General features: G+C 39.8%; 1 protein-coding gene across 1 annotated transcript in view; it reads right to left on the reverse strand.

Moving 5' to 3' along the window:
* The window catches only part of PTPRT (protein tyrosine phosphatase receptor type T), a 350381-nt gene that overhangs the window by 230647 nt on the left and 101670 nt on the right, over positions 1 to 18064 (reverse strand). Inside the window, exon 6 of the mRNA XM_035900121.1 lies at positions 4184 to 4477. Within this exon, the coding sequence (XP_035756014.1) occupies positions 4184 to 4477 (294 nt within the window). The remainder of the gene's footprint in view (positions 1 to 4183; positions 4478 to 18064) is intronic.

Here is an 18064-nt window from a genome sequence, read left to right on the forward strand (position 1 = left end):
GAGGCAGGGAACGGGGGGAGGAGAGATTATGGGGTTTCTCAGGACTTTTTCTCCCCTCCCATTCCTTACCAAGCAACTCTTCTGTCAGACTGGAAAGCTTCCTGCTTCCAAGCCTCAAGGTCGCAGAACCCTCCTCATCTTATGAGTCACCAGTTCTCACAGGCAGAGAAGCTAATATTCAAGACAGCTTTTTCAGAAAGTATTTTAACTAGATCTAAATATTCTTTTTAAAGAAAGTCTTCTCTGTCCTTTTATTAACATTCATTTAAATGCTACTCTTTGGCTTTGCTTTTCATGCAAGTTCATCCCACTAGAAGGCAAACATTTTTCAGATGAGATTTCACACACAAACACTAGTGACCTCTTGCAAGATCTTCCCTTCTCTTTCCCATCCACCAGAGAAAAAAAGGATTTCCCGCTATTCCTTTCTCTGGCAAATGGAGAAAGATAAAAAGCAGGGGAATAGTAAATAAGCACAGAGAAGAAAACAAGCCTCAAGCTTCCCAAATCACAGCTTTCCAAAGCACGCTCTTGAATGAAGCCCATGAAACAAGGATATTAAAGAGCTCTGTTTAACTATTGAGGATGGCTAAAAAAACCCCAAAAGACCAGTGCTGAACTACTACTGGCACTACTGGGAACTGTGTTCAAACATACTACTCTGATCCTGTTGTCTTCCCCAACCTATTATTTTGGGGGTAAAAAGTAATATTTTATATTTTCTTTTCCTTTAACCACCCCTCAACCCTGTGTCTGGTTTTAACCTTAAGCAGTCTTTCTCTTTTCCCCACTCCCTGCTGAGCAACTCTTCTCTCAGATTGACAGTTTACAGTCTTATGCCTCAAGGTCATTTAATCTTTTCCTGCCCCAAGTCACAACCTGTCACAGTCTATGAAAAAAAACCCCAAACACAGAAGCCACAACAATAACAAAAAAAAAATCATTCATTCATTTACAAAGGCAGGGTTTGCCGTGTTCTCTGGCTTTTCCAGGAAGGAAGCAAGCTGGAACTTAATTTTCAGTATCATTTCTAAAGATCAAATATAAATGAAGTCTTGTAATGCTGTCCTGTAGAAAACCAAACACATCACCAGTGGGATAATGGATGCCTGGGCACATACTGTTTATAGAAATTTAGATAAGATATTATCCAGTTTAATAAAACTTCTTTGTGCTCATTTAAAGCAAGACCTTTCATAATTAGTTTTTATGGGGTTCATATAATGAAAAACTTTTTAAAGTCCATGTAAACAACTTCCATTCACTCTGACCAAAAATCTGAAAATCATGAATGATTTTGATAAGAGTTGCATCATGGTATAATGACTTTCTGAGCTCACGCTGAGCTACTCTGGTCATGCTTTTGCTCAGGCTGGCAGTCAAGAAACTCACAGCAGACAACCGCAATTTTGTAAATGAGCTTCTGCTGCTTGATTTGAAGTGGAAGAAAAGCATGGTCCTTCCCAAATCCTGTTCTAATTTGGAGATGAAAATAAAAAACAGGAATCTTCTTGCAAGGTGTGCCTAAACTGAAGGCTATGATGGTAGTTACTCAGACTCCCTAGCACACAAGTATGCAATGTCCATGTGAAAATACACCAAGGAGATTATTTAGTTAAAGGGACATTGATTTCTCACTGTTGGAAGGTTGCAGATACCTTCTGTTTATGGTTACATTGATTTCTTGCGATTTAAATAATTAAGTTCTTCTCCAGTATAGATGATATTCCCGACTATTACTTCTGCAGTCAACTTTGTTATCTTTATTCGTGGGCCTAATAAACACAGTACCAACACTAAACAGTCCAGCAGAAGAGGACTGCCCCAGTCATCTACTGATGGCATACGAATGTGTAGGAGTTTGGTACTTCCCTCTTGCTAAGAAAAAGTAATGACAAAGAAAAGAACCAAAAAAAATCACTTGAAAAAAGTAGCATCATGCATCCCTCAACTATTTAAAAAACCCCTCAATTTTCATTGATGTCATTCGTTATGTACTCAGAAAAATCAAGCAAGTAGTGCTGTTTTCTTGGTTCAGCACATTTTTTAAATGGAACCATGGAAGTTTTGTGTATTTACCCTTGAAATAGGGTATTTTGAAAGAGTTCCACAACATATGGAAATTGGAATGAGTTGCATTTTCTTGTCTATCATTTCAGTTGGCATTTTGTGGAAGTTAGATATTGGGTATGTCTCTCCCTTCCTTCAAGTCCATGCTTAGATCAAGATCATTACAATTTCTCCCACCCAATGCTCTAAACAAAACATAAATGCTATCACCATCAATCTCAACAAGCTCTGTATGACAACTAACGCTAATAGAATTACCTTCTCCAGTTAGATTTCCATTAGTAAATTAGGGTGGAAAATAGTGAGTGGCACCGCTTAGCCAATTTGAATGAATTATCTACGTCGTCCTTTATGATGTTAGCCAATCCCTATGCTGAGTAAGGAAACTCAGCAATTTGGGATCCAGTATAAGACATCATTAAGCACAAAGCCAACATCATTTTCTTTTTACTCCTGAACTAAACTAAACCAAGAATTCTTTACAGGTAATACAGAAACGTTTGCAAGTTTGGCTGCTGCAGAGTGTGTGCCTGCAAAGTCACTATGCCTGAACTACAGACCAAATTTCAGCATGTCATATATTCATATGTAAATGCATAGTCCTGGGCCAGGCCTCCAGTTATTTCTGCTGAAGGTTAGAGAATCTGACCACACTAGTGAAGGAGAAGACAGCCAGAAGATGAGCAGCAGAGCATGTGCAAATTTCCCAAATAGGCCAGGACATCATCCATGTCACTTCATGCTTTCCACCTAGCTGCAGAAAAGCCTCCAAACACCTGCCTTCTATCAATGGACAGGTGCTGAATATAGCAAACACCTACATGCCAGATCCTCATGCTCAGATTTATTTTTTTCCCAACCGATTCTTCTCAAAAAGACACTAAATGTTCACTGCTTTATAACCTGTATAAAGAAGGAAAGGCAGTAAGGATGTGCCCCCTCCTGCCCCACAACACAATCAACCTGCCAGGCTTCCTCTGTTGGTAGAGGAAGAGGATGCTGCTGCGGATGCTCATATACTGTGACAGTGGGTGAGGAACTCTAACATGGGTTAATCCCATCCCAGGATGGCATCTGGCTGTTCTTGATGCATTCTGCACACTTCAGACTTGCTATTCGGTGAGAAAGAACAACTGGAAAACAAGAATGCTTTTGCATAAGCTCTCCACTACTTAAATCCACTTGCTGTAAACCACTAAATTGTGGGGAGGGAAGGCAGGTTGTAGAAAAAGAAAGGCAGCCTTTTAGTCTCTGTCATTTGTTCACACCACAGAAAGGACCTTGCAAAAATTACAAAAATGCAAACCTTAAGAAGACAGTTGTGTGGTAAAAAAACTTGCTAGGTAGAAAACTGCTTTGTTCATCGCCTTGCAAGGCACAGAGCTTGATTTCCCTTAATGGCTAATGATTAATGTATGAAAACAGGATGAATAGCCAATATATCTGAAACATGAGGAACACAGTCCTTTAGTTTTCTCTGGAAAGGCCAATATGTCTTAGAAAGAAGACAGACTTTTCCTGTCCCTGGATCAAAATTGATCTGTTCCAACATGAAAGTCAAAGGGAAGATGCTGCACAGTGTTCAGATAGGTTTCATTGTCAGAAGTGAGGAGAATAAGTTCCATCAAATGGAATACAAAAATGTATCTTAAAAACTAAATGCTTACTGCTTCACCACACTGCACTGATAAATTGATAGCACTTCCAATTTGTTAATAACCAGTGCTGAACCATTGCCCAGGAACAACAAATACATTGTTACAAACTTACAGGGTGAAAATTTTATAATAGACTAGTGTTGAGAACAATTTGCCTACTGAAGAATTGGTTGGGAAACTCTCATGTGTTTGCTTGTTTCAACAGAAAGCAGCCATACACTGTAGCAGAAAGTTTGGCAAATACACTACATGCATAAAACCAACAGCTTCTTAAACACTTGCCTATGGAATAAAAAGTAAAATATTCCAGGATATATCAAAATTGAAAATGTCATTTCAGATTACTGATGAAGCACATCCACAATAAGGATGCGTGGAGGACCATTTGTTGATCTGTTAGTAAGCAAAACAAAATATCTGTGCCATATTTATTGTAAAGCCGTAGAAACCCCTACCTGCACATTTTGTTCTTGTTGTGAGTGGTGGTCCAGGGGGCCCTGTGCCTCCTTCTCCAGGGCGAGTGAGCAGCACTCTGATCTCATACTCCACATCAGGATCCAAATGCCAGAGTTTGTAATTAGGAGAGTCTACAATGTGCGTTTCAGCCCAATTCCCAGTGGTTGTCCGATACTCCACCTCTTTCAATATGATGGGCCCATCTCCAATGATGGAGTTGGCATTGGGTTTGATCCACAGGTACGTGGCTCCGACAGCCAGCAGCTCAGGAGGGGCGATAGGAGTTGGGGGTTCTGTAGACAAAAAGAAATCATGAGAGGCGTGAGAATTTTGTCAAAAGGACCAAATTTCCACTATATATCTGTATAAGCAAGGGTGTCCCAAAATCTTTTGTAACACAGACACAGTTTCTTCTTTCATTTACCAAAGCTTTCATAAGAATTTAATCTGAAAAGAATTTGGCTTATTTTATTTGCACTAAGAATTCAGCCCACTTACACTGGGGGTAGTATTACGAATTCAGAAACACCTGCAAAAATACAGTAACCACAAAGAAACTTCTGTTTAAATTAAATCCAAATTACATTTTTAAAAGATCAGAAAGTTTATACTCATTCCCTCCTTTAAGCATATGAACAATAGCAGTCAATATGATATTGGAGGGTGAGGGGGGAAAGAAGTCTTAAATAAAGAAGACTGAGTGCACTTAGCATATACCATGTATAAAAAGGCTCCAGTACAACATCTCTTCCTCTGCCCTGTGACCCGATGTGGCAGAATATCACGATCATTGATCACGTTATTGTGGTTCAGCCAAAGTGTAGTGCTTAACAGGATACAATTAGCAATGAGTGGAAAACTCAAATCACTTACTCATTTTGTGATTTTACCAAGCAAAATAAAGGTTAAAAATAGGATATATTTTTTTAATCAAAGCACTGGCTGTGTGTCTGAGAAAATACTAGCAAATTTAAACACTAGGGATCTTCCCACAGTCAGTGATATCAGTAGTCAGGATGCTGCTAGAACTGACTCTAAATGGGGCTCTTGGTAGCTCAGAACTAAGAAAAACTTCAAGACACCAGTGGATCAACACCTCCTGTCATGTTTGATTGCAAAGTTTGCTTAACTTCATGAGCAAAGGTACTCAAACAAAGGCTGCATGAGACTTTAAGAGTGCCTAGATGTCTGAAAATCATCATGAGGAGGCAGGAACCCAGCCGCTGAATATCACCTGTGGTAAAAAGAAAAGCAAGCCAATAAAAGGCATCTCAGCAGCACCCTTTGATGAAAGCTAAAAAAAAAATCTACAGGGCTCTGGCTGCCTGCCTGATTTTTATTTTTTTTCCCCCCTCTGTCAGTGTATAAATAACACTTGCATATTGGAAGCCGCATGAATAGCATATGCCTTGTTGTTTGAAAACCTAAGCTGAACTGTGCAGGATTATGAGCAATTTCTTTAATCTCATTTAGCTTTCCCTGTCACACTCTAACGTGGTTTGCCCTCAGCCCAGAGGACACAAACTCTACTCTCTTGTGAAAATAAGGTGACAAAAAGGACATATCTATTTCAGAAAAAGAAACCTATAAATGTTGCAGCATGACAGTAATTTTAGAGTTTTGTGGGAGTTATTCTAAACCCCTCTTAAAGGTGATTCCTCAAAGAATCCAGAGAACTGGAAGAATACAGGACCCACAGAAATATGGAAGAGAAGAGATGGAGCACCATATGATGGGAGGGAGATGGACTTTGCCCCTGGAGAAGTCTTGCAGGTTAACATCTGCTCAGTGAAGGGAAACAAATGCACATAAACGATTATTATACAAAATGATCAACTGAAATGTTACTTAATTTCCTTTCCTGTGGCTAATGAACCACGCTATCTCCTTGAGATTGACTGCTGTAGTTGTGCATTGTACCTCTGAAAAAAAAACCCAATCTGAATTGTAATTGTAGCAGGTATCCAACATGAACAAAAACTAGTGTCACAAGCTAAGGTTTTTGTGGAATGTTTGTTTCTGCTTTTGTTTTGCACCATTTCCCCCACTAAGTCCTGCCAGAATCTTTTTGAAGATTGTTATGTTTGACTTAGTAAGGTTATTTCTCCAAGAAATTTTTTTCAAGAAATACATTTTCATTAAAAAACAAATTATTATAAATCACAAACCATTTATTATTTGTTTCTTGGTGCAAGACAATTAAAATATAGACTTAGTGATTTTTATTCCCAATGCAAAAATGACATCTAACAAGTCACATCATAGCTGAACACAGGACAAATGGAATATTAAGCTCCATTCTCCTGGGCTGTAGACTTCAATAGCAACAAGATCCAGGTTACGCTGGGATTTGATTGCAAGTTAGAAGAGATTTATGGAACTGAGCTTAATTAATAAAGCAATTTGTCCTGCTAAACAGACATGAAAGTCTCATCTAGCAAGTTTAGAAACAGCTATTGCCTAACTGATTTACATTAAGACGACACCCAGCATTACCATCTTCTTTCTTTATTTTAGGCCAAATCTAAACCTCCCCATCCACCCAAAAAAGTGATGATGGTTTTCCTTTTTTTTTCCCCTAAGTACCGCTTGAAAAACAGGTGCCACAGAATATTAGAAAATTAGGAGTTTAAACTGTTGATCCCATTTTCCAAATTTAAGAAACTAAGATAAGCAGCCAGTGTTGTAGTTATTCAAGGCTCAAACCCACCTCATTGAAAATAATGGGCTCTTTCTTACTGGCACCAACTGGACAGGAAGCAATTTTTTTAATATCACTCTGTGCCAAATTACTGCAAGTGATCTAAAGAAGCTACCCATTATTTAGCAAAGCTAGTGCATAAATAAGGACTTTTTTTTGGCCTTGGTAACTAAACACACTTGTCAGTTACAGATGACCAGCCTGACGTTATGAGCTCACTATTTTAATTAAAATCTCTATGTGATCTTGATTAAATAAACATGGTGACAGATTGGCCTTGTACGCTTGTAATTGTGTCAGCCATATTTTAAGCCCCATGTGGATCCAGACAGTATTTTATATTGCAAGCTTTGTCTAGCCCGTTGCTGCCTTTCAGCCATTCTCTCTCCTACTCCAGACGCAGAGGAGAAAGGCACAGGCACCCCAGGAACTGGACATCAGGAACTGGATTGCTGCAGCTGGAACAATATCTACCCTGAATCTCAGACTCCAGAAGGACACAGAAAAATGTGGTTCCCAGGTGCTCTCTCTTTCAAGGAAACAAAAGACCTGTGTAGTACAAGCTCAGAAAGGGTGTTACTGAACACAAGGAGATTTTATTGTATGTGCAAAGCAGGTCCAGTTGTTGCAGGCATGAAGGGAATTTGAGGTGTGCCTTTCTCTTCCCATTAGAAGAGGAAATACAGCTGTGGTCTACAGCTGAGAAGGCTGAACACTGTTAGGGCTTTAAAACAACAGAAAGTTCAGTAGTGCAAAGAGTGTGAGAAAACAAAACTAACGTGATGGATCAAAAAAGACCAAAGAGAATCATAGAATATCTCAAGTCAGAAGGGACCCACAAGGACCATTGAGTCCAACTCCCTGCTCCTCAGAGGACTACCTAAAACTAAACCGTAGGACTAGGAGCATCATCCAGACAGTCATTGAGCTCTGACAGGCTTGATGCTATGAATACCATACTTTCCAACTCTTGTGGAAAACATATGTGTTTTACTCTGGCAACTGTTCCTGAGTTTCTACTCCACTACTATAATATTTCTGTGATTTTCTAAGCATGGCAATTCTAAGCAATTGTTAGATGATGGAAGAAAAATGGACTTCATGCATCCTTCAAATGCAACTGGGAAGACTGAAACATGAGAGAAAAATCCCCATCAGCCATTTTCACTGTCTCCTGTTAAATAATCCATAAGAAAAAGGAATTATAAAAAATGTAATCTTAAAATAGCTGGATAAGCCTCTTAAGCTATGGATTTTATATGAATAAAGCTTTAATTTTTTTAAAAAAATTCCTTCCTTATTCATAAGATCATCTGATAAAACACACAATGAAGAAGACCACAAGCTCTCATTTGCATTTGTTGGCCTATGGATGGTTTTAGACAAAAAGACCCCTAACGCTACAAAACACTTGTATATCGCAAAGTTCAATGATTCTGTTTCTGAAGTGTTAACCTGTACCTTTAGTATGTTACTGAATAATCATGCCAACACATGAAATCCCTAACATGACTCCCTCAAGCACTGAAATAAGCTCTCAACTTAGGACTGACGAAAACCAGAAAACAAAACCAGAAAGGGCCCAGAAAAGGCTGACATGCCTGTTAAATACAGAAGGAAAGCAGGTTTGTATCTGGCTGGGCCACCCAGTCTGTAGCGTTCACGCTGCTTGATGACCCTGTAAGTCCTTCCAAAACATCAGCTGTGATGCCCCATGCACAGCCAGGCCTCCGGAGCAGCAGAAGACAGTTGCAACGTGCACGCAGACTGCCCCATTTTGTTTTCTCACATGTATACAATGTACAGCACAGGTTCTAAAAATAAGGTCAGAAGAGACCCTGTGTTTTTTATTCTTTGGGAGTTCAAGAGGTGGGGATGGGAGCTGCTATCAAAAGACATTTTCCTGACAAGCAGGATCTGTGTTTTCAAACACGATACTGCTTATTCCCCCTACTAATAGGAATTGTAAGCTTTTCTCACAGTGTCCTAAATGAGCAGCTGATGACTGCACTTGCCAAATGGATAAGGATGTGACTGGAAGGCAAGGAAACCAAATTTCAAGTTTCTCAGAACTTTTTTAAGCAAAAAATACAGAACAAAACATATTTGTATAGTTTTCTCCACAATAGCTATAGACTGTTACAATTTTAAATCTATTGAGAACATAGGCTCTTAAATTTGCACTTAAGAAGGCAAACCCAACTGTTTTAAGAAAAAATGGAATCACGTTAAAATGCCTTTGTTCAGATTTTTTGCCCCCCTATCCTTTAGGCAGAATTTGTCGCCTTTGCATGACTGTTTTGCGCTCTTTATTTCTGGCTATTAAAGATTCACTTGACTGTCTGAGCAGCATCCATGAGTAACCTTTCTAGTTTTACAACACAGCAACAAGCAGTCTGAGCTCTGAATGACAGCATTTATATTGGCATAACTTATTAGCACACTTCCTACTACTGTGATAAACGCAGCAGTTGAATTTTGTTTTCCAGCAACTGTCCGATCTTCCAGTTCCATTTATTGCACAAAGAAATGGCACAAGGATTGCACAATATTTAGCATGAGACTATTTCACTGTGCTGACACTGTACTAATAGTTTTTTGTCTAAAAGAGAGACATGTAGATCTGTCTCACAGTAAAGTAACAGGCTGAGAGCAGTGGCACATGTCAACCATGTTGGAAGAGTGTGCCAGTGGCATTAATGAAGTGATTCATTAATTCACCTGGATAAGTAGATTGCGCCAGCAAGCAATATAGTCTGTCTACTCCCAAAGGCAAGTGTCCACAACCAATTCTGAAATCAACAATTTTGAACATTTAATTAAAGCCAAAACCCAGGAAAGTGAAAGAAGCGGAAGATTTGGGATTTCTACAGTCTATAGAACAAGGGGCAATGGTTTCACAGATTTATATATTTTATAGATGAAAAAGCCTTTACTGTTGGTTTTGCATCCCATTATGAAACAGAGCAGTCCCAGAAGGCAAACAGCACCCTTACATGACAAAATTTAACCTCTTACCCTCTGTGAACATTCCCATGCTATGTGATGCAGCCCTGTAGATATGCAGGTCTCTTCTTGCCCCTGTTGAGATCAACACTGCATTCATCCTCACGAACCATCAGCCACCCGATGCTTATGTGCTTAGCAATCAAAGACTGAAGACAAAAATGGAATTTTACCCTTTTAACTTGTGGCATTTTGGTTATTTAGCTAAAGAGCAAGGACATTAGAGCAAGTAAGTGGGGGGCTGCATTTAGACATTGCTACATTGTTCTATGGATTAGCAAATTTAATGTCAGCACTCTCCATCTGATACTCCTTCCCAACATAGAATTTACTAACACAGTGATAAATAACTTTTGTACTCTATGATATAGAATACTCATTTGCCACAGCATGTCTTGCACTTTTTTCTTTTTGCTGTTCCCTTAAGAGCTAATGATTCTGTTTACAAGGGACTCGCCATATGTTTCTTGTGTAAGAAGTGAGGGAGAAAATAAAAATGATCCAGAAAGATGTGAAAGTGGCCAAAGAATCAGCACAACAGCAATGAAAACCAAGATATGAGCAGATCTCAGGGGACGGCAATCGATATCACCAAAAAAAGCAAACAGAGCAAGAGATGCGACATTGGCAGGATGTTCATTGTCTGACATTCCCCAACCCCCAAAATTCAAAGACTACAGATGACAGTCCCTTTACATCTCACAACAGTGTAGGTGTAGTACTTCATCTATGAAGGGAGAACTTGCTGCAGCCTGATGAAAATGAAGCATACATATTCTCTATGTATTTTCCTCTTAAGAAGCAGTGGAAATGGTCCTTGGTGATTTGAATACATATGTTCTAAATTAAGCAACTGAGCTGCCTAGGTTTAAAGAGAAGAACACTAATGCTTACAGGAGTTACTATAAAGCAGTAGAAAACCTCTTAACCATTTCCCAAAAGCAGTAAAGTATCTTGCATGCAAGACAGCTGGAACAAACCCTGGTTGAAGAAAGTTCATCTGAATTAGTGTCATCTTATTAAACAAAAATATACAAAGTCGCCCTGAGACCGGAAAGAAGTGGTACAGGCCCATTGCCTCCTACCAACTCTTCTAATTGTGTTATAGGTTAAAGGAGAGGGGCACCAGATACCAAGTGGGAATTACAGTAGCATAGTATTTCATTAGCATTTCACACTATTTGTGTCTCAGAAGCTTAGCCTGAATCCCACCAGAGCCTCAGAAGACGCTTTCATTCTCTAATAAAGAAGAAAATAGCATTGGATTAGTTGAACAGTATCTCATTTCCCAGCGTAAATTAAGTGAATTAGATGGAAGACTTGGCTCTAATTGTAAAGCTTATTACAAGAACTCACATAGATTAGAGCTGAATGCTTCTCTTTGAGTCATCATTTGTACTGTAAAAGAGGAAAAAAAGTTGACTATAGACTCTCCCATGGCTCCCTAATGGCTCAGTATTGATACGCAGGAATCTCCAGTACTGCATGTTCATAAATCCTGTGCAATGGGAGTGCTGGAAGGCAACCCTTCTCCACATGGATAGGAGTGCTGCCCTGTACAGTGCACCCACAGTCTCTCTAGGTAATCATCTCCAAGCTCCCCAGGGTTGGGAATCATGGACAATTAACTCTCATTTTTGAAGTGCATATAATTCACTGCGTTTTTCAACTGCAAAATAGCTACAAAATGGCATCACGAATGTCCTAGTAGTAAGCTTCTTGTTGCTTACCGAAAGACATCGTTATTCGGAACGTCATTCTGTTTACAGAGATCTTTCATGAACCATGAGAGAGAGAGAGAGAACGAGCACAGAGACTTTTGTGCATTAAGAACTTAGGCATCCACGAGCTGATTAAAAATACACTTTTACTATGTAGCTTTGGTACATTCGAATCTGTACTATTGATCTCACACCCCCTTTATAGTCAAAGGAGAGAAATGGACAATTTCTGAGAATGTACAACTGATCTTAAGGTACATATCTAAGACAGAATAAATTAACAGCTCCCTGATCCCTCCCTCTTTTGACTTGTATTAAAATTTAGCTGAGACGCATTTTACCTCTGTACTCGTATTTTCTCAATGCCTGGCCTTCAGTGTGAAATATAGTGAGGTATCAGACCAGTTAATCTATTAAGGGGAAAGCCACAAAGCAAGCTGTGCAAAGAACTGCTTGGCAAGTAACGAGCACCTGTACGCTCTTTGAGTGCTCTCCAAATGCCCTCATTTGGGGCAGCAGAACTCAGGTGCTGCAGTCTAAAACCATCACATGAAGATAAATGATTATGCTTTTCTCTGGAAAAGATGAGCACAACTCAGTTTCTGTTTATACATGCAGCCAGAGCATGCATTGGTGACAGAGATGCCCTTTGATTTAATAATGCGATACTTAAAATGCTTGTCAAAGAAAGAATTTCATCCTCTTACTAAGGCTGTTCTGCGGCTGGAGTGTCTTAGCCCCATCTGTTGAGATTGTGTCACACACAGAAAAAAGGATCTCCAAGCTCCCCAGGGTTGGGAATCATGGACAATTAACTCTCATTTTTGAAGTGCATATAATTCACTGCGTTTTTCAACTGCAAAATAGCTACAAAATGGCATCACGAATGTCCTAGTAGTAAGCTTCTTGTTGCTTACCGAAAGACATCATTATTCGGAACGTCATTCTGTTTACAGAGATCTTTCATGAACCATGAGAGAGAGAGAGAACGAGCACAGAGACTTTTGTGCATTAAGAACTTAGGCATCCACGAGCTGATTAAAAATACACTTTTACTATGTAGCTTTGGTACATTCGAATCTGTACTATTGATCTCACACCCCCTTTATAGTCAAAGGAGAGAAATGGACAATTTCTGAGAATGTACAACTGATCTTAAGGTACATATCTAAGACAGAATAAATTAACAGCTCCCTGATCCCTCCCTCTTTTGACTTGTATTAAAATTTAGCTGAGACGCATTTTACCTCTGTACTCGTATTTTCTCAATGCCTGGCCTTCAGTGTGAAATATAGTGAGGTATCAGACCAGTTAATCTATTAAGGGGAAAGCCACAAAGCAAGCTGTGCAAAGAACTGCTTGGCAAGTAACGAGCACCTGTACGCTCTTTGAGTGCTCTCCAAATGCCCTCATTTGGGGCAGCAGAACTCAGGTGCTGCAGTCTAAAACCATCACATGAAGATAAATGATTATGCTTTTCTCTGGAAAAGATGAGCACAACTCAGTTTCTGTTTATACATGCAGCCAGAGCATGCATTGGTGACAGAGATGCCCTTTGATTTAATAATGCGATACTTAAAATGCTTGTCAAAGAAAGAATTTCATCCTCTTACTAAGGCTGTTCTGCGGCTGGAGTGTCTTAGCCCCATCTGTTGAGATTGTGTCACACACAGAAAAAAGGTTCAGTTTTCATTTGACCAAAATCCAGTAAAAATAAAAGACCATGACTTTCTCTAATTGGCCTCTAACTGCTCCATTTTCTTCCTCCAGGAATCTGTGCAGCATGCTTGAACCAAGTCCTGTTCTCCAAACTTATACTTCATATATTTTCCTCACACAACAATTGGTAATTTTAAATTTTTTCTACTTCCCTCATTTCTTGGAGCTTGCCCTTGATGACGGACACATCGGATATGCATGGACTAGCATTTCATATTAGTCCTGAAATGAAGAAAACCTATGAAGAAAAACCAAGGCAGGTTTTAACAGAAGACACATAACTGAATGCCATAATTACAAAAGTATCACGAAGTATGAGAACCGAGCATTAGCTCTCCTTCGACAAGCAAGATGAAAATACTGGAGCTTTCCAGAAACTCTGGTGAAAACATTTTTCCACTGGAAACTGATGTAACTGTGCATGCACTGACAGTCATTCAAGTTGCAGGTCACTTCTGAACCTGTGTCTGAGTTCTCTCTTTGCCCCATGTGAAAAAACCCAGGGTTACTATAACCTGCGTATATTTACAACTCTACAGCACTTCCCTTAAGAGCCAATTCTGTAACACTACAATTTGAAACATCAAAATTATGGCTCCACCAAGTCTGTACAAAGATACAGAAAACTGCATCCACATCCTATCAAAAAGAAGGTCCTCTCCACCAGTCAGTAATCAGGGCCAGCTTTAGGTCTCTCTCGTGTTTCTAACTCCATGGACTATTTAAGCTCATATATCATGTGTTATTAAATCTATTTCAGCTTTCTGCATGAACAAGCTGCTAATCTCCCATAGGGACTGGAAATGTAAACTCAACAAGCACCAGAAAAAGTAGAAAGGCAGGAATAAACACACAAACCGTGAAACATGTAATTTCAGGTCAACTCAAGTTCAAGCAGCTTCATCAGTTGCTATGCTACCAGCTTATGATGGTGGGAAAGGATGAAGGCAACAAGATTTTATAGCTTCATCTACAGAAGCTATTTAGCAACTTTTGCTTTCTGGCACATCACTGTCTGCAGAATGAAGGATCGTTAGTCTCTAAGCTGCTGAAATGGCAAGTGACTGGAAGTATTGACTACTATGAAGCAGCATGGAATGGTTTGCCTGGATTGATTAAGTAGCTTAATCCATAGCAACCTGCCAGGTTTGCAGGAAAAGCCTGAGGCAGGATTCTTTGTTTCATTTAAGGCAAAGTGGGGAATTAAACATCCCCTTGCCCTTTACCACCCTGTCCACCACCTAAAGAGGTACAGAACAGATGAGGAGCAGTAAGGAGAACTGAGGCAATAGCCAGGCTGGAGCTTAAACATGAAAGACCACCATGGAGGACACTTGCAGGCTCACTGGTGTCCATTCTGCTGCGGTACCAATGATGCTGATCTCTCTTCTTGCAAATACATTATGTACTCCAGAGCTGGGTCAGCTTAAAGGGTGAGGACACCGGTGCGTGCACATGCCGGGCGTTTCAAGGAACTGCTCACAGTTAATCCATACTGGCAAAGCAAGTATGACCATGTTGTTTTATAACTGGAAATAGTGATTAATGGATGGCTGTAGGGCCAAAGACTGAATGTAGTCTTGTGTTCCAGCCTACAGGCTTTATGACCCCCTACAAAGCAGCATATGCCAGGCTTGACATAGAAATTTAGGCTCTTTCAACCCATAAAGCAAAATGCTCTCATTTAAGCATTTATTTTTCCATGACAGATCTGTGAAAAAGACTAATCATATTTGACCGTGAAAAGGCAAGTCAAATCTGACATGGCCTCTAAAGAGCTGATGTTGTAATAGTACATAGCAAACTTGCCAACAGGGATCTCGGGGAGCCACTGTGGTGGAGACACACCACTAGAGCAGCACCCTAGGAAGTGTTCAACCAATGTACCTGTGTCATGTCAAGCAGCATCAAACTATCCAGCAACGAAGTCTCAGAGGGGATGGCCACCTGAGTGCATGTTTTCTTGATAGTAATCTAAGCAAGAATACAATTCAGATCTCAGTATTTGTAAGAAACTTGGATGAATCAGAACTGATTAATTTTAAAAGGAGCTTTGCTGAGTGCTCATTTCGGGAAGTCACTCCTCATGTCTTAACTGGCTGAAATTACATACTTGGGCAGACTTGAAGGAACATGGTTAGCACAAGGGAAGAGCAGGCTTTGCTGTTATCGGAGCTATACTTCATTCAAATTTAGAAGTTTTCTCTCTTTACCTCTTTCTCTGGGAGTAAGCATGGATATACACCTTAGGGAACCTAAAGAAACTACTTGAATACCTGGATATTGATATTTAAATATCGCTTATGCAGATTTCAAAACATTCACAGTAATAACACCCACATAAATCATATTATGGTTTACTTGTGAAGTAGCACTTTTCATCCCTGAAATTCAACACAGAGATTAACCACCCTTCCACTTTTACTGACAACAAATAGGCAACAAAGGGTGAAAAAGAGCCAAGTTGCTGCCAGTAACTATTCTGCTGCCACTAAGGCCAGACTGCTTATAGAGCTATGTGAGCAACCTAATCATTTATTAAAATGTCAGTATGGTAAGAATCTTTACTTCTGGTGGCAAAAAGAATCGTATTGTCTAGCAAGATAAACATTAGGAAGAACAACTTGCAGTTTCATGGCAATTTCCAGAACATAAAGGGATCGGTTCCACCTTTAAGTCATATGCTAGTCTCTCTGGCTAGTGTAAAATATGCACGAAAGAAGAAAGTCTGCCTGCTACACAGACACATACAAAACGGAACTTTTACATTAGTACTTATGCATTCCAACTACTTTTTTTCCTGAAAGAATAAACAAAATTTCTACTTCTGAATGTAACTTAAAGAATACCTAACAGTCAATCCTATTAACCCTAAATATGCTCCAATAATATGGGGATTTTTTTGAAAAAATACTTTCTCTGCTTATTCCATTTTACCTTAACATAAGTTATTGGCATTGGACCATGATCTTCACCTGACTAAAATCTTACAGTTCAAAAGTATCTGACATTGCCTAGATATGCCTTGCTACTTTAGAGACAACGCAAACAACACTCAATTTGTTTTCTGTCTTCTCTTTTTTCTTCTTATATTGATCACATTCATACCAAAAAAAAAAAAATACCTGAAGCATGGCTTGGTTTGGAACGTGGAGATCCATGTACACTGACCCCATACAATAAGCATACAGTCTTATTGGTGTGCTATACTTGGAGACGGTTGAGTAGTGCCTGTTGACATCACTAACTTCATGTCTGATAAACCCCATTTTATTTCCAGAGTCTTAACCCTGTATCACAACCTTCCCTGTAAAACACCATAAAAGAGACACTTCAAAACCTCCTTTGTGTATGAAAGAACCTATTTTGTAGCCATTAAAGAAAAGAGATTGAAGGCCTAAGAGAGCAATCTACAGTGGTGAACAATGAGTGACATTTCTGCTCATCTATTCTTAGAGCTACCAACCAAGTGAGCAGCCAACAGCAGAGAAATTACAGTGGATGGGAAGTGAGAGCTGGTAATTTCCACAGCTGCAGCACAATGGAAAAAATGCCCAAGCACAGGGAGCAATTCCCTAATCAAGAGGGCAGACCACTTCAATAAATTTAATAGCCCACCTAAGGAAAAGCAAACAGGACATTTCCACTAGACTTGAAGGCCACCAGAGATCCAGGATCCTGGATGTTACGGTTTTACTGGGTTTTTTTACTCTCAATATTCCCAAGAATCTCTGCAGCTAGTTAAGGAATTTTTCTGTTACATACTCACTCCTTGCTTGCTGTTGTGTTGCCCCTGAGACAGTTAACTAAAACCAAGATCTTCTACCATCAGACAAATCTGGGAGTCTATTTAGGCTATGGAGGAGCTGCGATATGGCCTATGGAGTTTAGACTGTAGAACTGAAGTGTTTTTAATGGGTCCTGTATCTGAAAATCAGTGTTAAGTCAATGTTAAGGACAGCCTGGGTCCTGCACAGACAGGATCCTGCATTTGAGGTTATGCAACAGAAACCTGTTCACCTAAGGAAGCAGTTATGTCTGATTCCCATTATACAAAGTTTTGTGCATATCCACCAAGACCTCAAATCAACTTCCTTTGAAGAAAAACCCTATTATAAAAATATTTGTTCCAATGGTAGAAATGGTAGGTTATAAGATTTTATTGAGGAGCTAACAGGGTATTTACTTTGTTACAAATCTACCCAAAACAGAATCTGCAGATGTCCAAAGCATCTTCTACATGTATGACTATACATGTGACGCCTATCTTCAAGAAGGGCCGGAAGGAGGATCCGGGGAACTACAGATCAGTCAGCCTGACCTCAGTACCGGGGAAGATTATGGAGAGGTTTATCTTGAGTGTGCTCACCAGGGACATGGAGGACAATCAGGGGATCAGGCCCAGTCAGCATATGTTCATGAAAGGCAGGTCTTGCCTAACCAACCTGATTTCCTTCTACGACCAGGTGACCCGCCTGGTAGATGAGGGAAAGCCTGTGGATGTTGTATACCTGGACTTCAGCAAAGCCTTCGACACAGTCTCCCATAGCATTCTCCTGGAGAAGCTGGCGGCTCATGGCCTAGATGGATATACTCTTCGCTGGGTTAAAAACTGGCTGGATGGCCAAGCCCAGAGAGTCATGGTGAATGGAGCTAAATCCAGTTGGCGGCCAGTCACAAGCGGTGTCCCCCAGGGCTCAGTCCTAGGGCCAGTCTTGTTTAATATCTTTATC

The sequence above is a fragment of the Egretta garzetta genome, unplaced genomic scaffold (genome assembly GCF_000687185.1).
Source record: "Egretta garzetta isolate BGI_Z169 unplaced genomic scaffold, ASM68718v1 scaffold178, whole genome shotgun sequence".
In the NCBI taxonomy this organism is placed as follows: Eukaryota; Metazoa; Chordata; class Aves; order Pelecaniformes; family Ardeidae; genus Egretta; species Egretta garzetta.